General features: G+C 46.3%; 2 protein-coding genes across 2 annotated transcripts; one reads left to right on the forward strand and one right to left on the reverse strand.

Annotated features, from left to right (window-relative positions):
* The first annotated feature begins 4,385 nt into the window (after nucleotides 1-4,385).
* LOC139695223 (uncharacterized) lies at nucleotides 4,386-5,354 on the forward strand. Its single transcript, XM_071593908.1, has one exon. It carries the CDS (start codon nucleotides 4,386-4,388, stop codon nucleotides 5,352-5,354), a length of 969 nt encoding a protein of 322 aa, XP_071450009.1.
* An 846-nt stretch (nucleotides 5,355-6,200) lies between these two features.
* LOC139695224 (uncharacterized) lies at nucleotides 6,201-26,339 on the reverse strand. The gene is made up of 5 exons (XM_071593909.1): nucleotides 26,322-26,339; nucleotides 25,888-26,082; nucleotides 23,738-23,803; nucleotides 21,541-21,844; nucleotides 6,201-6,412 (listed from the first exon to the last, which is right to left on the reverse strand). Exons 1-5 carry the CDS (start codon nucleotides 26,337-26,339, stop codon nucleotides 6,201-6,203), a joined length of 795 nt encoding a protein of 264 aa, XP_071450010.1.
* Between the last annotated feature and the right edge of the window lie 617 nt (nucleotides 26,340-26,956).

Raw genomic sequence — 26,956 nt, forward strand, 5'->3', positions numbered from 1 at the left:
TCCTGTGGGCCCTTCAAAGAAGAGCCCACAAAAAACCACCAAGGGGAACACGCCAAAAGGGCGTGAGAATACACCTTCCCCGCCGCCTCCAGTGAAGCCAAGGAAGCCGGAGGTAATTGAAGAGGACCAGAGTATCTCTGATACTGAGGTCTTCGCAAACGAGTGGAAGAGGAAACATCGCTTCAAGCGATAACCTCAATAGAGTTGGTCATCTCCCTTTTTAGTCATCTTATTTATTTATATATTTATTTATTTATTCATTTTAATTTAACACTTTAAATGTGTTCCATTCTGCAGTGGAACTGCAATGGTTTTTATCGGCACAAGGAGGAGCTGGCCATTTTAATCCAAGATTTTAAACCTTCTTGTATTTGTCTCCAAGAGACCCATTTTAAGGCAGAAGATAAGGGTATTCTGAAGGGGTTCACTGTTTTTAGAATGGATGACCTAAGTGGCCAACGAGCCCAAGGGGGAGTAGCAGTTGCGGCCCGTGAGGCCCTTTACACCTCGCGAGTCCAACTGAACTCTCCAGTCCAAGCCGTCTCTGTCACGGTGCACACCCCTGAGAGGATGACGTTATGCAACGTGTATCTGCCAGAGGGTGCACCGGTGACCCGCCTGAACCTTGAAGCCCTTGTCCACCAGCTTCCTCAGCCGTTCATTTTGATGGGAGATTTTAATGCCCATGATCCTCTCTGGGGAGGGCCAGAAACCCAAAGTAATAGGAGAGGTCGAATTTTATCCAACTTTATTGAGGATTTTAACCTGTTTTTATTAAATAGCGGCGAAAAAACCCGCTTTAACAGCTTCAATGGGGAATTCTCAGCAATAGATCTTTGTCTATGCTCGAGAAGTCTAGCCCCAAAGCTAAAAATGTCCACCCACAACGATCTCTGTGGGAGTGACCATTTTCCTCTTCTACTCGTTAAAGAAGACTCTTCGCCCACCATTTCAAAACCTCCGGAAAAGTGGCGTATTAACCGTGCGGACTGGCCACTTTTCAAGCGTACGTTTACATATAAACACGACGCAAGTTTCGACGCGTTGCACAACGTCGATAAACTAAGTTCAACGCTGTTGGCGGCAGCTACCAAAAGTATCCCTCGTACGTCCGGGAATATTAATCGAGCTCCTGTCCCTTGGTGGAACGGGGAATGCGACCGGGCGATTCGGGCGAGGAAAAAAGCATTGAATATTTTTAGAAAATATTCCACGGCAACTAATCTGGCATCGTACCGCCGCCTGAGAGCGCGAGCTCGAAGGGCCGTGAAGGAGGCCAAGAGGGCTTCCTGGATAGAATACGTCTCTACTATCAACCATCGCACGCCACTTGGTCAGGTATGGGACAAAGTCAAGAAAATCTCCGGGTCCAAGGGCTCATTTGTCATCTCGCCATTGCTCGTTGCTGGCCGGGTGGTTAATTCACCTGCCGAAATAAGCAACATATTTGCCAGTCAGTTCGCGGCCAATAGCAGTGACGAGGGCTATGCCGCGGACTTTGCGAACCTGAAGAGGCGATGCGAGAGTCCCTCTCAATTTTGGTGCAGGTCCTACAAGCGAATATTACAATGAGCCTTTCACGTCCTGGGAGCTTAAATCCGCCATCGAAGACTCCCATTATACCTCGCCAGGGGCGGACGAAATCCACAACGCATTTCTCCGGAACATTCCGGAAACTGCGATTGGGGAGGTCCTAAATACCATCAACCAACTTTGGAACGAGGGCAGTTTTCCAAACGCCTGGCGAGAGTCCATCGTGATACCAATCCCAAAACAGGGCAGGGACAAAAATGACCCGAACAACTACCGTCCCATATCTCTCACCAGCTGCCTGTGCAAGGTGATGGAACGGATGGTAAACCGACGTCTCATGTGGTGCTTGGAGAGTCGACACCTGCTCTCCGACGCTCAGTGCGGCTTTCGGCGTGGCAGGTCCACGACAGACCATCTGGTTCGCACTGAGAACTTCATCCAGGAAGCCTTTCTCCACCGTCAACACGTCATAGCAGTCTTCTTCGACCTGGAGAAGGCCTATGATAGTGTGTGGCGATGGAGAATCCTCAACACGCTCCACAAGTGGGGATTTAGAGGCAACATTGCCCTATTTATCAGAAATTTTTTAAGTAACCGCCTTTTTAAAGTAAGGACTGGGAAGCACTTATCCCGATCTTTTACACAGGAGAACGGGGTACCCCAGGGTTCAGTACTGAGCGTGACGTTATTTGCCATCGCCATCAACGACGTGGTGGAATGCATCAATGCCCCGGTGATGGCATCGCTCTATGTGGACGACCTAGCCATATTTTGCCGGTCGACACGACTGCCAAACGCTTCCAGGCAAGCCCAGGTGACTCTAAACAAACTGGGAGAGTGGTCGCGAAAGAACGGATTTCGTTTCTCCATGGAGAAAACGAAATGCGTGCACTTTCACCGTGTTCGCGGTTACCACGTTACCCCGACCCTAACCCTGTTGGGTAGGATTCTTCCATTTGCGGAGTCCGTCCGCTTTCTCGGCATGATCCTGGACCAAAAGCTGAACTCGCGGGAGCATATCCGCGTGTTACGTGAGAGGTGTCGCCAAACCCTCAACGTTTTAAAGTTTTTAACTCACTCCACTTGGGGAGCAGACCGCACCAGCATGCTTTTATTGTACAGAGGCTTGGTGCGATCCAAACTGGACTATGGTTCCATAGTGTATTCCTCAGGACGAGAGTCTTACTTGAGACCACTCACATGTGTCCACAAAGCTGGGATACGGTTAGCCACCGGGGCATTTAGAACAAGCCCAGTCCCAAGCTTACTTGCAGACGCAGGGGAGCCTCCGTTGGAAACCCGCAGGAAGATTTTAATGGGCAACTATGCCTGTAAAATTTTATCAGAGACAATCCACCCTTGTTTTAACATAGTTTTTAACCAACGGTTTTTAGACTTATTTAACAGGCGGAGAAGGGCAACTAGGCCCTTTGCCGTTCGTTTTAATGATTTTATTAACGCGGTAAATTTTACATTTCCTCAAGTATGCCCCGTCTCCTATGCTAAGTACCCGCCTTGGTTAACGCCAATGCCGGATATTAAACTCATTGCCAGTGCACGCCGCAAAGCCAAGACGACCGATTCCGAATACCAGCAGCTCTTCAGTGCCGTCCTCGGCTCACTTTCTGACTTTGTCCCAGTCTACACCGACGGGTCAAAGTCAGAATCTGCATGTGCCTATGCGGTCGTGTCCCACTACCATGGAGTCGTGAGGAAAAAACTGCACACTTCTTGCAGCATTTTCACAGCCGAGCTGTCAGCCATAAGGACGGCCCTAGGAGAAATACAAGAAAGCGATGGCTCTTTCCTCATCTGCACAGACTCTTTGAGCGCCCTAAAATCTATATCGGTCTTTGCACCTGTGCACCCGATAGTCCAGGAGATCCATTATACCCTGTTGTCCCTTCAGAGAAAGGGGAACAGGGTCTCCTTTATATGGACTCCTGGTCACGTCGGCATAAGAGGTAACGAAAAAGCTGACCAGGCAGCGAAGGATGCCCTTCGAAAACCCGAGACCGACTCCACCCTGGTTCCAATGGAGGACGTAAAGGCTGCCTTGCGGAACTCGGTCCTGCATCAGTGGAAGGAGACTTGGCAGTCTCTGCATAATAATAAACTCAGGGCAATAAAACCGGTCGTTTCACCATGGTCCTCTTCCATCCGGAAAATTCGGAGGGAAGAGGTCATGATTACGCGCCTGAGAATAGGACACTGCCCTCACTCATTCGTACCTCTTTGCGGAGGTAAAAGAACAGCCCCGCTGCAATGAGCGTTTCCAACCCCTGACGATAAAACATATCCTGACGGAATGCACAACATACCAAAGGGCCAGAGACATGTTGAAGATAAGGGGAGACTTAAAAAATATTTTAGGGGATGACTCTGGGTCTATTAACCGAGTCTTAAGTTTTTTAAGGTCAACCGGTTTAATGGGGCAGCTTTAGCTTTGGAGCTCATAATTTTAATGCTTTTGATTTTAGCATTTTCCTTTTTTTTTGTTTATTTTATTTATTTATATATTTATTCGTATTTATTTGTTTACTTATTCCTAGTTTAAAAGGAACATAAGTTTTACGTTATGACAGTGGTGCAAAATGACCATAGCTGTCGACGCACCCTACAAACCCCTGAAACTACTACTACTACTAGAAGAATAGGCGAACTGCAAAATACTTAAGATGACCCAAACTCGTTAAATCAAGTGTTACACTTTTTAAAGAAACTGGTCTAATGAGAAGGCTGAAGAGCTGGTATATTGTTTTATACTTTTGAGTTCAAGTATGTATGAGGCCGGTTTTTTTCAACCTCCGATGGTTCATTAAAGAAAGACAAGTGAATATAGAAAATTTGCAATGGAATCTCAACTCTCCCCCGCTATAGCCAACTTCTTCACGGAAGACTTCGAAGAAAAGGCACTAAAATCAGCCCCGCTCCGCCCGAAACATTTTGTCCGCTCTGTAGACCACACCTTCGCGATTTGGCCACATGCGAAGGATGCACTTAATGAATTCCTGGTGCACATGAATCGCCAGCACCCCAGTATATCCTTCACTATGGAATTGCAAATCGATGGCAAACTCCCTTTCCTCGATATCCTGCCTCAACGGAAGAGTAATGGCACACTCGGACATGGTGTGTATCGGAAGCCGACGCACACTGGGCGGTACCTCAATGGAAACAGCAACCACCACCACCCAACCCAAAGGCGAGCAGTGCTGAACACACTCTTCCAACGAGCCACGGTCATCGCCGACAAAAATTGTTTGCCGGAAGAGATTGACCACCTCAAAACTACCTTCCTCCAAAATCGGTATAGTGGACGCGAAATCTCTTTGACCCTAAAAAGGTCATTCGACCCACAAGCACGGACGATGGAGGAAAAAGAAAAACCAATAGCCAGGGCCTACTTACCGTACGTCGCCTCGATCTCCAGGATAGTGGCGAGGCATAAAATCGAGGCAATCCATAAACCACCGGGAAAAATTAGAAATGTGCTTGTGAGAGCGATGGACCCAATCTGCCTAAAGACCCCAGGCATATACCAAGGCCCGTGTACCTGCGGAGATCTCCACATTGGAGAGACGGGGCGGACCATCGAGACCAGGTTGAAGGAACACAAAAGACACTTACGACTAGGGCAGTTGAAGAAATCAGCCATCTGGATGGACCACTCAATTGATTTCAATGGGACCAAGCTACTTTCCCGCGCCGGTAGCTATCGGGACCGGGTCATCAAGGAATCTATCGAAATCAGAATGGCAGGACGGGATTTCAACAGGGATTCCGGCTATTCCCTCAGTAACACACGGAAGCCTGTGTAATGGATGTGAGAAGAGAGAGGAACAGACCACAATGACCCGGCGGCCAATCAGGAGGCTCCCCCTCCTCGGACCAAGCAGAAGTCACCTGACCCGAGAGCGCATTTATGTAAGACGGCCAAAAACCGAGTGGCAATCATCATCCCTGAGGACGATGCACGAGTCGGACATCGAAACGTCGGCCAATATGGAACCCCTGACCCGGTGGAAGACCCGAGAAAACTTCATGCAGTTCAGCCATATTTAAATTTTCGACGCCATTCAAGTACAACACCATCACTCGTCAAGTTTTCTCCGCACTGTCCCCTTTCTTCAATGGATGTATGCAGAGCTATTCCATTATGCTTGCAGGAAACGTATAACGCTTCGCAATTTGCATTTGGTGGGAGAATCAATTGAGACGGTCATGTTTATGTGACTGCCACTCAGCACAGACAGGAATTAAGCTCAGCAGTGGCAGAGCGTGTGGTGCGGGAGATGATGCTCTTTTGCCTGTCAGGCACGTCTGTTGCTTGTTTGGCATTTATGCTGTGCGATTGGAAGTGGAGAAGAAAAACCTGCCCTTGTATTAATTTCTTTACGTATATTTTTATGTATATGTTTATTTATTTATAAGGTTTTTGTGTTTTAAAACGATGTGACGGTGGTGCAAAATGACTTTAGCCTTCAACGCACATAAATACAACCATTAAAGCGAAAAGACATTCTAGTTTCAGGTTAGGTGTACATTAGGCAGGATATACTATTAAAATATCTTGTAACTGGTGATAGTAATTAAGTTCAATCGACGGTGCTGTCTAAGAAATAAGCCGAGTCATGAAATGCCCCGTTGTGTATATTATTAGCGTATCACCTGGGGGCTGCGATCCATTTTGCCAGCCCGACCTTGCGTAAGTCCACCCAGAGATCTTTAAGTCGGCACCCGTCGTGTTCCCTCGGCGACTGCACCGGCGCCTCTGGACTGGCCCGGTGCCACTCCGCCCATCTAGTTCCGTTGGCCACGCCGTCAACCACGCTTCGCCAGCGTCTCCTAATGACTCCTGCCGCTGACTGCCTCGCAACTGTTTGTTGGTAATAGAGGATAGGTAGAACAAAAAAGTGGACAGTAAGATTTCGGCCCAAACAATTAACGCTGACAAGGGTAATCTTATTTATTTAATCATCTAAAAAAGCAGGCAAAAAGGCACAAAGGCTTTTACGTTGGCTGACAGGAAATGCACACAATATATATGAGAAAAGAGAAAGGGTAGCCGAAAGCAAGTAATGAAAAATTAACAAAATAAATGTCAAGAACGAATGAGATAGCAGGAGAGCACATATATAAGCAGAGATGGCTAAATGACTCTGTGGCGTTGAAGGAAGCTGGGAAACGCGGTGAGTGAGGAAGAGAGGTCCAGGAAAGGATTCTGAATTAGGCCCTTTACACCTCCTAGTGCAACTGAACTCTTCATTCCAAGCCGTCGCTGTCACGGTGCACACCCCTGAGAGGATGACGTTATGTAACGTGTATCTGCCAGAGGGTGCACCGGTGACTCGTTTTAATCTGGAAGCCCTTGTCCGCCAGCTTCCTCAGCCGTTCATTTTGATGGGAGATTTTAATGCCCATGATCCTCTCTGGGGAGGGCTAGAAACCACAAGTAATAGGAGAGGACGAATCTTATTTAATATTATGGAGGATTTTAACCGGTTATTATTAAATAGCGGCAAAAAAAGCCGCTTTAACAGCTTCAATGGGGAATTCCCAGCAAATAGATCTCTCTTTATGCTCGAGAAGTCTAGCCACAAAGCTAAACATGTCCACCCACAACGATCTCTGTGGGAGTGACCATTTTCCTCATCTGCTCGTAAAAGAAGACATTTCGCTCAGTATATCCAAACCGGAAAAGTGGCGTATTAACTGTGCTGACTGGCCTCTTTTTTAGCGTATATTTGTTTATAAACATGACGCAAGTTTCGACGCATTACACAACGTTGAGGCACTAAGGCGAGAAGCTTTTGGCGGGAGCTATCAAAAGTGTCCCTCGTACGTCCGGGAACCTTAATCGAGCTCCTGTCCCTTGGTGGAACGGGGAATGCGACAGGGCGATCCGGGCGAGGAAAAAAGCGTTGACTATTTTTAAAAAATATCCCACGGCAACAAATCTGGCATCGTACCGCCGCCTGAGAGCGCGACTTCGAAGGGCCGTCAAGGAGGCAAAGAGGGCTTCCTGGATAGAATACGTCTCTACCATCAACCATCGCACGCCACTTCGTCGGGTGTGGGACAAGGTTAAACAGCTACCAAAAGTGTCCCTCTTACGTCCGGGAACCTTAATCGAGCTCCTGTCCCTTGGTGGAACGGGGAATGCGACAGTGCGATCCGGGCGAGGAAAAAGGCGTTAAATATTTTTAAAAAATATTTAAAACCAGCCCAGTCCCAAGCTTACTTGCAGACGCAGGGGAGCCTCCGTTGGCTACCCGCAGGATGATTTTAATGGGAAATTCTGCTTTTAAGTTTTATCAGAGACCAACCACCCTTGTTTCGACATAGTTTTTAACCAACGGTTTTTAGACTTATTTAACAGGCGGAAAAGGGCAACTAGGCCCCTTGCCGTTTGTTTTAATGATTTTATTCATGAGGAAAATTTTATATTTCCTCAAATATGCCCCGTCTCCTATGCTAAGTACCCGCCTAGGTTAACGCCAAAGGCGGATATTAAATCCATTTCCGATGCGCACCGCAAAGCCAAGACGACCGATTCGGAATACCACCCCCCCGCGGGTAGGGGGATAGAGAATACTCCCGCAGTATCCCTGCTTGTCGTAAGAGGCGACTAAAAGGGCGGGGAGAAAACCCCGAAAACAAACCCCAAGCCAGCAAGGGATGCGTCCGGACAGTGCTGTGGATCCACTGTCTGTGAGCGGCCATACCATCTGGCCTGCGATCCGCCCAGGTGTTTGCCGTGCCTGGAGACCCGTAAGGGAGAGAAGGGGATCCTGGAGGGTGAGCTTTCTGGTTCCCAGCAGGGTGTCGGATGCCCTGTATGGACCGGGGAGTGATACCCCTCTTCGGCCCCGGATTTCGTGTAAACGGGAGGCCGGGAGCTAGCCACTCCCGGTCAATCGGCTTCCGTCGCGTTTTCGCTCCGGTGGCGAGTGCCAAGGTTGTGGGGGTCTGCGTAGGGAGGTCGGAGATGTAAGGGTTTTGGTGGGCCCTTGCACCGAAGATCCACCCCGAAACAGACAACCACTCCAGAAGCGCTATATCCCTCGAGTTAGCCCTGGCGACCGCTCCGGTTTGGCGGAGTGGCGTCCCAAATGTGTGGCTCCGTGGTGGGTGGGGAGGCCGAGGGACGAATCATTTACTATTATGGAGGAAAAACCCTTTCCACCACTAAAAAGATCCCGTCCGGACACCGGCGGGGGAGAAAAGTGTATTGGCGCATGTAAGCGCTATTTAATTATGTCTTGTGCAAAGGAAGGTGAGACCTTGAAAAAGGTTTCTCCCTTCTTAATTCGCAGAGTGTTATCACAGATTGTGCCTGGGGACCCAAAGAGCGTGAAGAAGCTCAGGGATGGTACACTACTTATAGAGACCCTGAACGACACACAGAGCGAAAAACTACTTGCTATGGGAACGCTCCATGACATTCCGATTAAGGTGGAGGTGCACCGCACTCTTAACACCTGTCGGGGAGTCATCAGTCACTACGACCTTCTATACGTGGACATCGAAGAAATCAAGAGAGAAATGTTCTCTCAGGGAGTGACTGATTGTCGTCGACTCACCACAAGGCGCAACGGAGAAAACGTAAACAGCACCTCCGTGATCTTGACGTTTGCGCGTGATAGACTACCCGACAAGGTGTTTGTGGGCTATGAATCGGTACCAGTGAGGCCATTCATCCCGAATCCCGTGCGTTGATTCAAATGCCAACGGTTCGGCCATGTCGCGTCGCGCTGCGAGGGCAAGGCCACCTGCCCGCGCTGTGGCAAAGACGCGCACGAGGATAAAGAGTGCTCTTCGGAACCTCTTTGTGTCAATTGCGAGGGTACACACCCAGTGTACTCTCGTGATTGCCCGAAGATGAAAGAAGAGAGGAAAGTCATGGAGATAAAAACACTGGAAAAAATCCCATATGCGGAAGCGAGGAGAAAATACAGGGCGCTAATCGCTCCAACTTTCTCCCGGTCCTTTGCTTCCGTTGCAACCACGCAATGTGTAAAGTGTACCATCGCCACGCAGACAGAGATCCCGAAAGAATCCCCAATAGAAACCACGCAAGTGCCTAAACCAAAAAGGGTGAAGGATGGAAAGAGTAAGGTGGACAAGGAGCCACCTACTCCTGTGGGCCCTTCAAAGAAGAGCCCACAAAAAACCACCAAGGGGAACACGCCAAAAGGGCGTGAGAATACACCTTCCCCGCCGCCTCCAGTGAAGCCAAAGAAGCCGGAGGTAATTGAAGAGGACCAGAGTATCTCTGATACTGAGGTCTTCGCAAACGAGTGGAAGAGGAAACATCGCTTCAAGCGATAACCTCAATAGAGTTGGTCATCTCCCTTTTTAGTCATCTTATTTATTTATATATTTATTTATTTATTTATTCTAATTTAACACTTTAAATGTGTTCCATTCTGCAGTGGAACTGCAATGGCTTTTATCGGCACAAGGAGAAGCTGGCCATTTTAATCCAAGATTTTAAACCCTCTTGTATTTGTCTCCAAGAGACCCATTTTAAGGCTGAAGATAAGGGTATTCTGAAGGGGTTCACTGTTTTTAGAATGGATGACCTAAGTGGCCAACGAGCCCAAGGGGGAGTAGCAGTTGCGGCCCGTGAGGCCCTTTACACCTCGCGAGTCCAACTGAACTCTCCATTCCAGGCCGTCGCTGTCACGGTGCACACCCCTGAGAGGATGACGTTATGCAACGTGTAAGCAATAGGAGAGGTCGAATTTTATCCAACTTTATTGAGGATTTTAACCTGTTTTTATTAAATAGCGGCGAAAAAACCCGCTTTAACAGCTTCAATGGGGAATTCTCAGCAATAGATCTTTGTCTATGCTCGAGAAGTCTAGCCCCAAAGCTGAAAATGTCCACTCACAACGATCTCTGTGGGAGTGACCATTTTCCTCTTCTACTCGTTAAAGAAGACTCTTCGCCCACCATTTCAAAACCTCCGGAAAAGTGGCGTATTAACCGTGCGGACTGGCCACTTTTCAAGCGTACGTTTACATATAAACACGACGCAAGTGTCGACGCGTTGCACAACGTCGATAAACTAAGTTCAACGCTGTTGGCGGCAGCTACCAAAAGTATCCCTCGTACGTCCGGGAACATTAATCGAGCTCCTGTCCCTTGGTGGAACGGGGAATGCGACCGGGCGATTCGGGCGAGGAAAAAAGCATTGAATATTTTTAGAAAATATCCCACGGCAACTAATCTGGCATCGTACCGCCGCCTGAGAGCGCGAGCTCGAAGGGCCGTGAAGGAGGCCAAGAGGGCTTCCTGGATAGAATACGTCTCTACCATCAACCATCGCACGCCGCTTGGTCAGGTATGGGACAAAGTGAAGAAAATCTCCGGGTCCAAGGGCTCATTTGTCATCTCGCCATTGCTTGTTGCTGGCCGGGTGGTTAATTCACCTGCCGAAATAAGCAACATATTTGCCAGTCAGTTCGCGGCCAATAGCAGTGACGAGGGCTATGCCGAGGACTTTGCGAACCTGAAGAGGCGATGCGAGAGAGTCCCTCTCAATTTTGGTGCAGGTCCAACAAGCGAATATTACAATGAGCCTTTCACGTCCTGGGAGCTTAAATCCGCCATCGAAGACTCCCATTACACCTCGCCAGGGGCGGACGAAATCCACAACGCATTTCTCCGGAACATTCCGGGAACTGCGATTGGGGAGGTCCTAAATACCCTCAACCAACTTTGGAACGAGGGCAGTTTTCCAAACGCCTGGCGAGAGTCCATCGTGATACCAATCCCAAAACAGGGCAAGGACAAAAATGACCCGAACAACTACCGTCCCATATCTCTTACCAGCTGCCTTTGCAAGGTGATGGAACGGATGGTAAACCGACGTCTCATGTGGTGCTTGGAGAGTCGACACCTGCTCTCCGACGCTCAGTGCGGATTTCGGCGTGGCAGGTCCACGACAGACCATCTGGTGCGCACTGAGAACTTCGTCCAGGAAGCCTTTCTCCACCGTCAACACGTCATAGCAGTCTTTTTCGACCTGGAGAAGGCCTATGATAGTGTGTGGCGATGGAGAATCCTCAACACGCTCCACAAGTGGGGATTTAGAGGCAACATGGCCCTATTTATCAGAAATTTCTTAACCAACCGCCTTTTTAAAGTAAGGACTGGGAAGCACCTTTCCCGATCTTTTACACAGGAGAACGGGGTACCCCAGGGTTCAGTACTGAGCGTGACGTTATTTGCCATCGCCATCAACGACGTGGTGGAATGCATCAATGCCCCGGTGATGGCATCGCTCTATGTGGACGACCTAGCCATATTTTGCCGGTCGACACGACTGCCAAACGCTTCCAGGCAAGCCCAGGTGACTCTAAACAAACTGGGAGAGTGGTCGCGAAAGAACGGATTTTGTTTCTCCATGGAGAAAACGAAATGCGTGCACTTTCACCGTCTTCGCGGTTACCACGTTACCCCGACCCTAACCCTGTTGGGTAGGATTCTTCCATTTGTGGAGTCCGTCCGCTTTCTCGGCATGATCCTGGACCAAAAGCTGAACTGGCGGGAGCATATCCGCGTGTTACGTGAGAGGTGTCGCCAAACCCTCAACGTTTTAAAGTTTTTAACTCACTCCACTTGGGGAGCAGACCGCACCACCATGCTTTTATTGTACAGAGGCTTGGTGCGATCCAAACTGGACTATGGTTCCATAGTGTATTCCTCAGGACGAGAGTCTTACTTGAGACCACTTACATGTGTCCACAATGCTGGGATACGGTTGGCCACCGGGGCATTTAGAACAAGCCCAGTCCCAAGCTTACTTGCAGACGCAGGGGAGCCTCCGTTGGAAACCCGCAGGATGATTTTAATGGGCAACTATGCCTGTAAAATTTTATCAGAGACAATCCACCCTTGTTTTAACATAGTTTTTAACCAACGGTTTTTAGACTTATTTAACAGGCGGAGAAGGGCAACTAGGCCCTTTGCCGTTCGTTTTAATGATTTTATTAACGCGGTAAATTTTACATTTCCTCAAGTATGCCCCGTCTCCTATGCTAAGTACCCGCCTTGGTTAACGCCAATGCCGGATATTAAACTCATTGCCAGTGCACGCCGCAAAGCCAAGACGACCGATTCCGAATACCAGCAGCTCTTCAGTGCCATCCTCGGCTCACTTTCTGACTTTGTCCCAGTCTACACCGACGGGTCAAAGTCAGAATCTGCATGTGCCTATGCGGTCGTGTCCCACTACCATGGAGTCGTGAGGAAAAAACTGCACACTTCTTGCAGCATTTTCACAGCCGAGCTGTCAGCCATAAGGACGGCCCTAGGAGAAATAAAAGAAAGCGATGGCTCTTTCCTCATCTGCACAGACTCGTTGAGCGCCCTAAAATCTATATCGGTCTTTGCACCTGTGCACCCGATAGTCCAGGAGATCCATTATAACCTGTTGTCCCTTCAGAGAAAGGGGAACAGGGTCTCCTTTATATGGACTCCTGGTCACGCCGGCATAAGAGGTAACGAAAAAGCTGACCAGGCAGCGAAGGATGCCCTTCGAAAACCCGAGACCGACTCCACCTTGGTTCCAATGGAGGACGTAAAGGCTGCCCTTCGGAACTCGGTCCTGCATCAGTGGAAGGAGACTTGGCAGTCTCTGCAAAATAATAAACTCAGGGCAATAAAACTGGTCGTTTCACCATGGTCCTCTTCCATCCGGAAAATTCGGAGGGAAGAGGTCATGATTACGTGCCTGAGAATAGGACACTCTGCCCTCACTCATTCGTAGCTCTTTGCGGAGGTAAAAGAACAGCCCCGCTGCAATGAGTATTTCCAACCCCTGACGATAAAACATATCCTGACGGAATGCACAACATACCAACGGGCCAGAGACATGTTGAAGATAAGGGGAGACTTAAAAAATATTTTAGGGGATGACTCTGGGTCTATTAACCGAGTCTTAAGTTTTTTAAGGTCAACCGGTTTAATGGGGCAGCTTTAGCTTTGGAGCTCATAATTTTAATGCTTTTGATTTTAGCATTTTCCTTTTTTTTTTTTGTTTATTTTATTTATTTATATATTTATTCGTATTTATTTGTTTACTTATTCCTAGTTTAAAAGGAACATAAGTTTTACGTAATGACAGTGGTGCAAAATGACCATAGCTGTCGACGCACCCTACAAACCCCTAAAACTACTACGACAGTGGTGCAAAATGACCATAGCTGTCGACGCACCCTACAAACCCCTAAAACTACTACTACTCGGAATACCAGCAGCTCTTCAGTGCCGTCCTCAGCTCGCTTTCTTACTCCGTCCCCGTCTACACCGATGGGTCAAAGTCAGAATCTGCATGTGCCTATGCGGTCGTGTCCCACTAACATGGAGTCGTGGGGAAAAACTGCACACTTCTTGCAGTATATTCACAGCCGAGCTGTCAGCCATAAGGACGGCCCTAGGAGAAATAAAAGAAGGCAATGGCTCTTTCCTCATCTGCACAGACTCGTTGAGCGCCCTGAAATCTATATCGGTCTTTGCACCTGTGCACGCGATAGTTCAGGAGATCCATTATACCCTATTGTCCCTTCAGAGAAAGGGGAAGAGGGTATCTTTTATATGAACTCCCGGACACGTTGGAATAAGAGGTAATGAAAAAGCTGACCAGGCAGCGAAAGAAGCCCTGCGCAAACCCGAGACCGGCTCCACCTTGGTTCCTATGGAGGACGTAAAGGCTGCCTTGCGGGATTTGGCTCTGCATCAGTGGAGGGAGGCTTGGCCGTCTTAGCAAAGTAATAAACTTATAGCAATAAAATCGGTCGTTTCACCATGGTCCTCTTCCATCCGGAACATTCGGAGGGAAGAGGTCATGATTACGCGCCTGAGAATAGGGCACTCCGCTCTCACTCACTCGTACCTCTTCACGGAGGTAAAAGAACAGCCCCGCTGCAATGACTGCCTCCAACCACTGACAGTAAAACATATCCTGACTGAATGCAGAAATTACCAAAGGGCTAGAGACATGCTCAGTATAAGGGGAGATTTAAGTAATATTTTAGGGGATGACTCGGGCTTTATAAATCGAGTCTTGACTTTTTTAGGGGTAACTAGTTTAGTGAGGCAGCTTTAGTTTGGATCTCATAATTTTAATGCCTTTTGATTTAAACAATTATTTTTTTATTTATATGTTTATTCGTATTTATTCATTTATTTATGCATTCCTAATTAAAAAGGGACTGAAATTTTAGTCGTCATGACATTGTTGCAAAATGACCTCAGCTGTCGACGCACCCTTCAAACCCTTAAAACTAATACTCGAAAGATGTAAATATTGGAATCTGCTTCAAACTCGAGTTACGTGTTGGTCGAGGGGGAATGAATTGAGAAGATAGGAAGGCCATTGGAACTGAGAGTTTCGTACAAGATGCCATGTACGAATTTCATATCGCATAGCAATCGACGGCGGTAGAGATGGGAAATACCAAGGGATGAGGGAGTAAGTCCCGGGTTGTATTTTTGAGGAAGGAATGCCATAACGGGAAATGGCGATAAGGAAATAAAGAGTGCCTACAAAGTAGTTAGGGAGGTGGTGGACTGGATTGGTGAACAGTACTTGGGAGGACAACCAAAAAACACCGTCCTAAGGGCAAGAGGATCACGAACATCAGTCTAGCGATAAAGTAGGTCGACTATTGCCAATTGCTTTCGCGACTATCCTTTGAACGTGCTTGCGAAAGTTGAGATGTGCATAAAATATTACGCCTAAATCGCAGTGAGAACTGAGAGATGGGATAGGGTTGTTCGAAAGAGTGTATGAAAGCGAAAGTGGTTTGCGCTTTACAGAGAAGGTCATAAGAAATGATTTTGAATGATTAATTCATTACTGCCAATTTGAGCACGAAGCAGTGACGAAATTGAGAGCAGATTGCAGTGAAACGGCATCAGATGGGCAATCAATCTGTTTGAGAATTTTGCAATCGTCTTCGTAAAGCAAAGTATGGCATACATGGCGGACGACAATGTCAATAATGTCATATAAGTAAAGTGAAAAGAGGAGAGGGCCAGGGACACTGCCCTGTGGTACCCCGGACGGTATTTTATAAGGAGTTACCTAAAATAACTCGGGATTCACGTGTACTCTAGAAACCTATGTGATTTCAAAAATGCCCAATGACGCATGTAATAGTAATACGCATAAATAACATGCGCATAAAAGTCACGACTACTCATGACATGAAATCTTAAGTTATTCATTTCATTAGTTTTCAAGGTGCGATGTTATGTTTATTTGAATAACAGTGAAATTGGATTGCATAACGTTGGAAGCCACTGGGATGTAGAAAAAGTGTCAACGTCAGCCAATTAATGACATTTTAATTGAAACGTAAATTTTGCATGACACTAGGGTAGGGGGGTGAAAAAGAAATTTTGCACTTCCACAGAAAGACTTAATACGTGACACGACCATGATTTCGATTCTGCGCATCATTATCGGGTTAGATACATGAAAAATGTTTCAAATAATATAGCCTGGCTCTAAGAGGGGAGGAAGGGAGGGGGAGTAAGATAGAGGGGGTAAGTTGAGTCCAGTATTAGCGGGCTAGAGGAGGGATGGAGTATGTATTAGATGGTTTCTGGATCAATTTTGTGGAAGTTCCTGTTAAATAAATGAAGAACACAAAGTGCTCTTCCACTGTTCCTGGAGAGAACAGCAGGGGAAAAATACTTGGTGTTTTACATTTAATTGAGGGGGTGTTTGTCTGCAATGGTTTGACCTTCATTAAGGGGCGGTCGATGGTCATCACTGCCTTGGTGGGGGTGGGGTTGGTGAGGAAAGATATTAGAGTCTTTTAGGAATTTTAGGAGGGGGGAAGGGGAGAGGTATATTGTTTCTTCGACCACTTCGAATCTGTCTGACTGCAGAATTGCCCAATTTCCAACTCCTCCAAAGCATTCCACCTGCGTCCTTTCTTTTCTGTGCGAAGAATGTCCGGTGGTAAGTTACTATTATGATTATTTTCCAAGAGGTATTTGTGAAATGGGATTTGCCTTTCTTTCTGAAGCTCGATTGGTGTTCTTTAATCCTAATATCAAATGTCCTCCCTATCTGTCCAATGTAGATGGCGTTGCAGTCCTTGCAACTGAGTTTATAAACCCCGCTTTGTTGCATGATGTCAATTTTGTCATTGGGTGCCCCCATTGTTTTTTTTGAGTGTTTGTGCTGTAAATTGCTATCTTGATTTTCTTCTAGGAGAGTATTTGTTGTATCCTGAGTGAAATGTGGCCAATAAATGGAATTCTTCGCCATCGGTGCCCGACAAGTTTAGATGTGTCGTGTGGAGCTTTCTGGGCTACCTGCGTTTTTTTCTGTTATGCATGTTGTCAATCATTATTCCCTTGTACCCATTGTTGACTGTAATTTGTTTTATAATGCGGAGTTCCCCTTGTTTGTTTTATGGTGACATTGGGATATTGCATACCCTATGTAGCATGGCATGAAAGGCTACGAGTTTTTAGCTTCTTCATAAAGAAATACCACTAAGTTAAACCTAAAACTGTTCTTGAAGGATTCTCGGGTCTTCCACCGGGTCAAGGGTTCCATATTGGCCGACGTTTCGATGCCCGACTCGTGCATCGTCTTCAGGGTTACGACGACGACGAAGTGCCTTGCCGTTTTTTAGGCGGCTTTTTATTTCAGAGGTCGCCTTATTTGGGCTTTTGCTCTGTGTCTTCTGTATTTTTTCCGTCTTTTCCTGGACTACCAATCCAGCGTCGTTTTTTAATTCCCTTTTTCCTTATTTATTTGTCATTATGATCAATTTTTTATATATTGTTTATTATTATTATAATTTTTTCTATGTTTTTGGGGGTTTAACACCATGTTGGTCTCTTGTACTTATCGTATGGACCAATTTTGTTGATTTTAGTGTACGTCATAGCTTCGTTAGAATTTCCTGTCAGTTTTTCGAAGTAATTCTTAGTTTGCCTCTGTAAAAAGTTTTGTAGTGTCTCTATGTCTATTATTTTGTATATATTTTCGTTTTTCTCCCACGGGGGAGTCCAAGGGCCAGTCTTAGTATTTTCCTTTCAGTGGTTTTTAATTTTTCCATTTGGGATCTACTCACTAGCCCCGTCCATGCAGGTGACGCGTAGGTTAAGATTGGTCTGATAGTGGTTTGGTAGATTAGTATTTTTATTTCCTGAGGGGTAGCGCTATTTCTTAGAATTTTTGCCAGTTGTGATGTTTGTATGGCCGCTTTTTGTCTTATTTCCTTAATATGGCTGTTGAAGTTTAATTTATCGTCAATGACAACTCCGAGGTATTTTATGGTGTTACTCCATTCAATTGGCTGCTGTCCAATCCTGATGCACTCGCAAGGAATTTTTGTAGTTCTAGGGGGCGTGAATAGTATGGCTTTTGTCTTGTTTGTATTTATATGCAGTTTCCATTTTTTATACCATTTCACTATTTCGTCCAGTGCATCTTGCGCTCTTTCTTGCATCGAGTTTATATGTTTTCCTTTAACAAGGATTGCAGCGTGTTCCGCATATAGGGCAATTATGCTACGCCAGTCATTGCTGTTTCTTGGGAAGTCGGCTGTATATATATTAAAGAGGAGGGGGCCTAGAATGGAGCCTTGCGGAACGCCGGCTTTGGCACTTGTGCTTGTACTTGTTTCATCCCCCCATTTTACTTTAAAGGTTCTTCCGTTTAAGTATGAAGTCGTCCACTTTACTGTCCATTTCGGGAATTTCCATTTTTCCATTTTGTGTATAAGTTCCCAATGCCATACCTTATCAAAAGCCTTTGATAGGTCTAGGAAGATACCAATGGTTCGTTCCTTTTTGTTAAAAGCGTCGCTGATGAAATCTGTCACTCTGTGAATTTGCTGGTCGGTGGAGTAGCCCTGGCGGAAACCGAACTGCTCTTTCGGAATTACTTTGTTCATTTCCGCATGTCTCCTAATATGTGGTGCAACTACCCTTTCTAATAGCTTACCGAGGTTGGAGAGGGGGGATATGGGTCTTAGGTGTTCTTCTATTATGGTTTTTCCCCCCTTTTTAGGGATGCATCTAATTAGTGCCTCCTTCCATTTTTTTGGGTAGTATCCCAAACAGATTGAGGCGTTGAAAATTTTAACTAGATGTTCTCCTGCCGCTTCCGGGAGCCTTTTTAATAGTTCATTTGGGATGTTGTCCTCCCCAGGAGATTTCTTGTTAGGAAGTTTCGATATTACTTCGGTGACATCTATTATTGTAATTTCCGGTGGTTTTTCCTTTGCCTCTATGTAGCTTCCGTGTTGTTGTTTTATTTCTCCGGTTTCAGTTCCCGAGTCGTTTATCGTAAAAACCTTTTCGTAGAAGCTAGCCATATGTTTGGCTTTTTCCACGGACGTCGTGAGTGTCTTCGTTTTTGCTTTTATAATCGGGTCGCTTGGTGGGGTTTTCCGCAGTTTCTTGGCCAGCCTCCACACAGAGTTGTTGCTTTTATTAAGGTCGCTAAGTTGCTGATTAAATTTTTTGGTTCTTAATTCCTCTATTTGCTTTTTGATTTCGTAGTTGTAGTCTTTAACATTGATTTTTAGGGCACGAGTGCCATGGCGGTAATATAATTTTCTGAGCGTATTTCTTTCTTTGATAAGGGTTTTTACCTTATCGCTCAGCTTAAGATAATCGTCCAGCCGCCTCTTAGCTACCGGAATTGCTTTTCCTATGGCTTCCGATATCGCATTTGTTAAATCTTCGACCATTTCATCTACCAGCTCAGTTGTTTCTGGGTTTATGTTCTTTTTTTCTAAACTGTCCACGATGACTTCCCGGAAGAGCTGCCAGTTTGCTAGTCCATAGGAAGGTCGCTTAGGTCTCGCCAGATTTATTTTAGGTTTTACCCAAATGCTCAATATCACGGGGTAGTGGTCGCTAGTTAAGCTATTATGAGTAATGATGGCTGCCATTCCGTATTTGGCCGTCTTGTATACCTGAGAATAGTCAAAGAATCAATTGAAATTAAAATGGCAGGACATAATTTCAATAGGGATTCCGGCTATTCCCTCAGCAATGCATGGAAACCGGTGCTAAACCAAGTAAAGAAGGGAAGGAACAGACCACAACTGCCCGGCGACCAATCAGGAGGTCCCCCCTCCTCGGGCCAATCACAGGTCACCTGAGGCGTGAGCTCAGGTATATAAGACGGCCAAATACGGAATGGCAGCGCGACAACATTCCCAATGTGGTCATTCGGGAGCTTCCAAAGGCGGCGGTGAGGTACCTGACAAAGCTCCTAAATGGCTGTGTCAGGATTTTCTACTTCCCGACCACTTGGAGAAGAGCGAGAATCGTCTGCCTGCCGAAGTCGCAGAAATTGGAGGTGGGTCCCGGAGAATTCCGGCCTATCTCCTTGCTCGACGGCTTCGGTAAGATATTCGAGCGACTGCTGCAACGGCCGCTGACTGATTTCGTCCGGGAGAATGACATCCTCCCGGAGGAGCAGTTTGGTTTCCGTGCGCAGCATTTCACAGTCCATCAGCTGGTGCGAACGGCGGATTTCATCACGGACAGCTTCAACAGGAATAGGGCGGTTGCTGGGGCCTTCTTCGACGTCAGTAAGGCGTTCGATCGCGTCTGGCATCCGGCTCTCTTGTTGAAGATGAGACGACTCCATTTCCCACCTTGGATTGTTCGGATGGTTCACTCCTATTTGAGAGACAGGACATTCACCGTGCAATGGCTCGGGGCGAATTCAGGGGTGCGTCGGATCTCCGCCGGCGTGCCCCAGGGATCAGTCCTCGGACCACTGCTTTACAATATCTACTCCCACGACATTCCAACTCCACGTGGGAACCTCGAGATCCTGTCTCTCTATGCCGACGATACGGCCCTCCTGTGCTGCTCCTGGCAGAAGGTGACCGCGGTGCGAAGACTGCGGAGCGCTGTGGCGGATCTCCTAGAATGGTACCGCCGATGGCGCTTTGCTGTTAACGCACAAAAGACGAAGGCGATCATCTTCCGTCCGGGAAATGGTCGGCCGCCAGGAGTGAACCTAACTGTGAATGGAGTCGCCCTACCGTGGGAATCCGAAGTTACCTACCTCGGAGTGCTGATGGACCGGAAACTCCTTTGGAACGCCCAAGCGCTTCGTGTACGCAGAAAGGCATTCGTGGCGCTTAATCGGCTCCGGCCGATTATCCGCCCGCCGGTCCTGAGTATGGACACGAAGCGTAGACTGTACCAAGCGTGCGTGCTGCCTGTCATCACGTACGCTGCTCCGGTATGGTCAGGAGTGTCGCGAACGAGTCTCGCTCAAATTCAGGTGGTGCAGAATTCTGCTCTTCGTGACATCATGGCACGCGGTCGTTACGCCCGCGTTTCCGAGATGCACGAGGAAGGAAAGTGGGAAACCCTGGACGTCCTTCTTCCTAGAATGTGTGGAAAATTCTTCAGAAAAGCGGCAGAAGCGGAAGTAAAAGTAATTCGCTGGGTTGGCGACATAAGGGTCTGGCCATGGGACCGCTACAAGCGCCCCATAGCATCCCAAGACGAGCAAGACACCCTTCCGGCAAAGAAGAAGCCAAGGCTGCTCTGAGCGGGAATAAATCAAACGACTGACAACGCAGAAGAATTCTTCCCGCCTTAGTAGCCTTGGAGGCTGGAAAGGCGCAGTGTAAGGGCTACGCAAGAGCCCTTGCAAGAAACTGCTCTAAGTCTAAGAATGGCAGCCATCAACCCTGAAGACGATGCACGAGTCGGGCATCGAAACGTCGGCCAATATGGAACCCTTGACCCGGTGGAAGACCCGAGAATCCTTCACGAATCAAATACGCCGGGAAAGCACCAGATCTTACTAAAACTGTTCTGTTTAACCCTGGGGTATATAATATATAGATTATCTCTATCGGTGCCTATTTACTGTGTGCGTTAATCTGCAGTTTTGAACTGACTGCGAGTGGTGCTGATACTATATCGGCATCGAAGCACCCATCAACCAAAATGCCTGCGTGCGTCATTCAGCGGACTCACCTTCCTGCCCCAGGAGGTCGTTTCTTCGGGTGAAGATCACCAGGGCCGGCTCCTTGCCATGGACAATGCCCCTGCGGGCAAAGCGGACCCGGTCGCCGGCAGTGCGGCCGGTGGACGATGCCACGTGCACGAGGAAGCCCAGGTTGGGCCTCCGTCGGGTCAACCAGTCGGCGACGGCCGCCCTCACGTTGACCACGTGCCACCCGGCGGGCGACGCGTCGGGCCCCACGTGTTGCACGCCGAGCAGTCGGTGCGAGTCGAGCGGGAAGGAGGGAGAGGCGGACAGTCGCTGGTACACTCTGACCTGTTTAAGATGCACACACGCCCACCCGATACTATATCGTCGCGAGGTGCATTTCTACCATTGGTCCTTTCACCAGGACTTATAATTCCTCAATGCCATGTTGCCAGGAAATATTCTCGAGATCAACCGCCTTAAGGCTAGATAGCTCATTAGGACACGTGCACTGAATCTTAATCTCAAGTCTTTGGTGAGGGTTAGATGGTGCCCAGGTGGGATTATTAAACCTGAAAGGCGCGTTTATGTCACAATGAAAAATTCAATTAAGGGAAGTAATTAATTGAGAAACGAATACCAGAAAAAGTGCGGAACACTTATGGTCCGCGCGCATAAGTAAGTCTATATTTAAATCTGAATAGAAATCCTAAATGAGAAATATCCTTTTGAGACCAGTCTTTAAGCTGCACTTCATCCTCGTCATCATCTTTATTTCAGTCTTGAGATTGGTATACTACAGCCCTCCATTCTTCTTTCAAGTACTTGAATTGCGGGTACTGAATTCAATGCGCAGTGTCAGTGAATTTTATGGGATGCGACAAGGTTATGTTCGTGCCTATTGCATATTCAATGATATTCATCAGCAAGTGGACCAGTTTATAGTTATTTATGTAGTTATTTATTAAAATGTGTTTAAGTTTTTAAACGATATGTCAGTGGTGCATAATGACCTTTGCTATCGACACACCATAATTATAAAGATGATCGCTGACAAATCTTTGACACCGTATCGATCTTGCTATGCCAAATGTCTTTTCTGCGTATAATTCCATTGAGCGGGCATACTTTATTTCCCTCAGGGAATCGTTAAAAGTTAACATGTGCTACCGCCTTCCGTTTCCATCGACCTCTATATAATACCCCGCAAGCCACCGCAAAGGCGTGTGGAGGGTGGGTGTTTGATCACTACCCGTACAAAGGCCACCTCTAAAGTAGACCATTGCCACGCAGACTGAGGTCCCAAAAGACTCCCCTATCAACACGCAAGCGCCTAAACCTAAAAGGTTGAAAGATCAGAGGAGTAAGGTGGACAAGGAGCCACCTACTCCGGTGGGCCCATCAAAGAAGAGCCCAGCAAAAACCACCAAGGGGAACACGCCGAAAAGGCGTGAGAATACACCTTCCCCGCCACCAAAGCCAAAGAAGCCGGAGGTCATTGAAGAGAACCACAGTATCTCGGATACTGAGGTCTTCGCAAGCGAGTGGAAGAGGAAACATCGCTTCAAGCGATAACCACAATTACGGTGGTCATGTCACCACCTTTTAATAAACCTATTTATTTATTTATATATATTTCTTTATTTTAATTTTACACTTTTAATGTGTTTCATACTGCAGTGGAACTGCAATGGTTTTTATTGGCACAAGGAGGAGCTGGCCGTTTTAATCCAAGACTTCAAACCCTCTTGCATTTGGGTGCAACAGACATTTTAGGGCCGAAGACAAGGGTGTTCTAAATGGGCTCACCGTTTTTATAACGGATGACACTAGTGGCCAACGAGCTCGAGGTGGAGTATGCACTATGAATAGGCCCTAGTAATACGGCCCTATTAATCTGGAATTTCTTAAGAAACCGCTTTTTTAAGTAAGGACTGGAAGGCACTTATCCCGATCCTTTTTGCAGGAGAACGGGGTACCCCAGGGATCAGTGCTGAGCGTGACGTTATTTTCCGTCGCCATCAACGACGTGGTGGAATGCATCAATGCCCCGGTGATGGCATTGCTCTATGTGGACGACCTAGCCATATTTTGCCGGTTGACACGAATGACAAACGCCTCCAGGCAAGCCCAGGTGGCTCTAAATAAACTGGGAGAGTGGTCGCGAAGGAACGGATTTCGTTTCTCCACGGAGAAAAGGAAATGCGTGCATTTTCACCGTCTTCGCGGTTATCACATTACCCCGACTCTAAGCCTGCTGGGTAGGAATCTTCCATTTCGGAGTCTGTCCGCTTTCTTGGCATGATCCTGTAATGTAGAAAATACCAAAGGGCCAGAGACATGCTTCATATAAGGGGAGACTTAAGTCATATTTTAGGGGATGACTCTTGGTTTATAAATCGAGTCTTAACCTTTTTAAGGGCAACTGGTTTAATGAGGCAGCTATAGTTTTAGATCTCATAATTTTAATGCCTTTTGATTTTACCAATTATTTATTTATTTTGTTATATATTTAATCGTATTTATTTATTCCTAATTAAAAAGGAATTGTAGTTTTATTTGTCATGAGTGGTGCAAAATGACCTTAGCTGTCGACGCACCCTAAAACGCTTAAAACTACCCTAAAATCTATATCGGTCTTTGCACCTGTGCACCCGATAGTCCAGGAGATCCATTATACCCTGTTGTCCCTTCAGAGAAAGGGGAACAGGGTCTCCTTTATATGGACTCCTGGTCACGTCGGCATAAGAGGCAACGAAAAAGCTGACCAGGCAGCGAAGGATGCCCTTCGACAACCCGAGACCGACTCCACCTTGGTTCCAATGGAGGACGTGAAGGCCGCCTTACGGAACTCGGTCCTGCATCAGTGGAAGGAGACTTGGCAGTCTCTTCAAAATAATAAACTCAGGGCAATAAAACCGGTCGTTTCACCATGGTCCTCTTCCATCCGGAACATTCGGAGGGAAGAGGTCATGATTACGCGCCTGAGAATAGGACACTCTGCCCTCACTCATTCGTACCTCTTTGCGGAGGTAAAAGAACAGCCCCGCTGCAATGAGTGTTTCCAACCCCTGACGATAAAACATATCCTGACGGAATGTACAACATACCAAAGGGCCAGAGACATGTTGAAGATAAGGGGAGACTTAAAAAATATTTTAGGGGATGACTCTGGGTCTATAAATCGAGTCTTAACTTTTTTAAGGGCAACTGGTTTAATGGGGCAGCTTTAGCTTCGGAGCTCATAATTTTAATGCTTTTGATTTTAGCATTTTCTTTTTTTTTTGTTTATTTTATTTATTTATATATTTATTCGTATTTATCTGTTTACTTATTCCTAGTTTAAAAGGAACATAAGTTTTACGTAATGACAGTGGTGCAAAATGACCATAGCTGTCGACGCACCCTACAAACCCCTAAAACTACCCCGGAATGCACAACATACCAAAGGGCCAGAGACATGTTGAAGATAAGGGGAGACTTAAAAAATATTTTAGGGGATGGCTCTGGGTTCATAAATCGAGTCTTTACTTTTTTAAGGGCAACTGGTTTAATGAGGCAACTATAGTTTTGGATCTCATAATTTCAATGCCTTTTGATTTTAACAATTATTTATTTATTTATATATTTATTCTTATTTATTTATTCCTTGAAAAGGAATTGAAGTTTTAGTTTTAATGAGTGTTGCAAAATGACCTTAGCTGTCGACGCACCCTTTAAACCCTTAAAACTGCTGCTGGAATACCAGGTAATGAAAACCTGACAAAGCAGCGAAGGAAGCCTTGCGCAAACCCGAGACCGACTCCACGTTTGTAACTGTGGAGGACGTAATGGCTGTTTTGCGGAATTTTTTCCTGAACCAGTGGAAGGAGACTTGGCGGTCCTTGCAAAACAATAAACTTAGGGCCATAAAATCTGTCGTTTCGCCATGGCCCTCTTCCATTCCGAACTTATTTATTTGTGTATATGTTTTGTAGTATATGTATACTTATTATTAAGAAGATGGAACTGAGGTTCTAATAATCTTGAAAGTGGTGCAAAATGACCGTAGCTGTCGACGTACCCTATAAACCCCTAACACTACTATTACTCCTTTCATTCTACATGCATGCAAATAATATATACGATCATCTTATAAAGAATGGCAACCTGGGATGCAATAAGAAATTTATCCAATACCGTGTAATTTGAAAAGTAGGAGGGCGAAACTCCTCCATCACATGGACATGCAACTTAAAACGGTCTCCTTCTCCACATGGAAACAGGTAGGCAATGTGACCGAACGCTGCAGATAGCGGGAGGGTCCCCTCACAGAGAGAAACGAGGGATTGATGGGGACTTTAAGAAGATATAAGGCAGAACAAACAAATTCGTCTTCTTATTGTACTCACCAAATAGTACAGTATAGTTTCGTTGCTGTAATCAACTACGTTCCACAATGGCGCTGGCGTCTTTTCTCGATACAGGTGGAGCTCCGCCTCTATCATCACTTCCGTTGACTCCAGACCGGAAATGTCGAAAGTGATGCTTTCAGATGCTGTGAGGTTGCCTTCTGGAAAATTGAGAAACTGGCCTTCGTTCCGTAGCTATAAAATGTGAGATTATTGCTATGCAGTAAGGCATAACTAGTTCGCGTGCAGTGAATTTCATTCAAGCAGTGAAAGTTATTTTACGACGGAAAACAATTTAATTACATATCGTTATTGCTTTTCATATCAGGATATCAATCTAATCGCCAAGAGGAACGAAGAAAGGATGAAAAATTCGTATTTTTTCACTTTGAGCGTCATCAAAACAATTTAGGGATTGGTTTTTTTCGCCTAACCTCTGTCGTGGCAATCATTATGACCTCTGATTTAATAACGAAATATTACTATTTGCTGCAGCCCTCTTTACTATATTTGTGAGTGGAGAGAGGGGCGTGTGAAACGGTCCGGAGGAACGGTTTGTAATTTTTGCGCATGTGATTTAAAGGATATTGATTTGCAGAAACTCGAAGAATGGCTTTGCACTATTGAAGAAGTAATTCATTTGAGTTCAACGAGAGTTCTTTTGTGTCATAAAAACAAAACAAAACTTCAGGTCATTTCTGTACAACTATATGAAGTCATCATTGTAAATTATCAGTCACATCGAGAGGTACCACAGTTTACGAAGGCCACTTAATGAGTTGTATGTAGATATTTTATCGATCGAAATACCTACTTGAAATTGAATAAATGGAATGACTCCGATAGCCGTAAAGAGTTAACCTTTCAAAACGAAGCACAAATGAGGTTAGTTGGCTAAGGCCACAAGTCAGAGGGTAAGGGTAAAAAAGGTAAGGGATAAGAAAGGTGAATACGAATACGCGTATTTCGGTCACCAAGTAGCCCTCTTCACTGTACTGAAGGTGAATCAACACGACAATACAAGTTGAAGTGAGAACGGGTTGAGAGCATCCGAAGAAAATATAAGGAG

Source organism: Hetaerina americana, unplaced genomic scaffold, assembly GCF_022747635.1.
Source record: "Hetaerina americana unplaced genomic scaffold, ioHetAmer1.1.p SCAF_6, whole genome shotgun sequence".
NCBI classification, from domain to species: domain Eukaryota; kingdom Metazoa; phylum Arthropoda; class Insecta; order Odonata; family Calopterygidae; genus Hetaerina; species Hetaerina americana.

Excerpts from the sequence above, each read along its gene's own strand:
- LOC139695223 (XM_071593908.1), top strand. The coding sequence starts at position 4,386 with ATGGAATCTCAACTCTCCCCCGCTATAGCCAACTTCTTCACGGAAGAC.
- LOC139695224 (XM_071593909.1), bottom strand. Across the intron at positions 23,804-25,887 it reads AAACTATACTGTACTATTTG|GATCATGCCAAGAAAGCGGA; the intron begins GTGAGTACAATA and ends TCTACATTACAG. Across the intron at positions 21,845-23,737 it reads CCAGCAGGCTTAGAGTCGGG|GTCAGAGTGTACCAGCGACT; the intron begins GTAATGTGATAA and ends CATCTTAAACAG.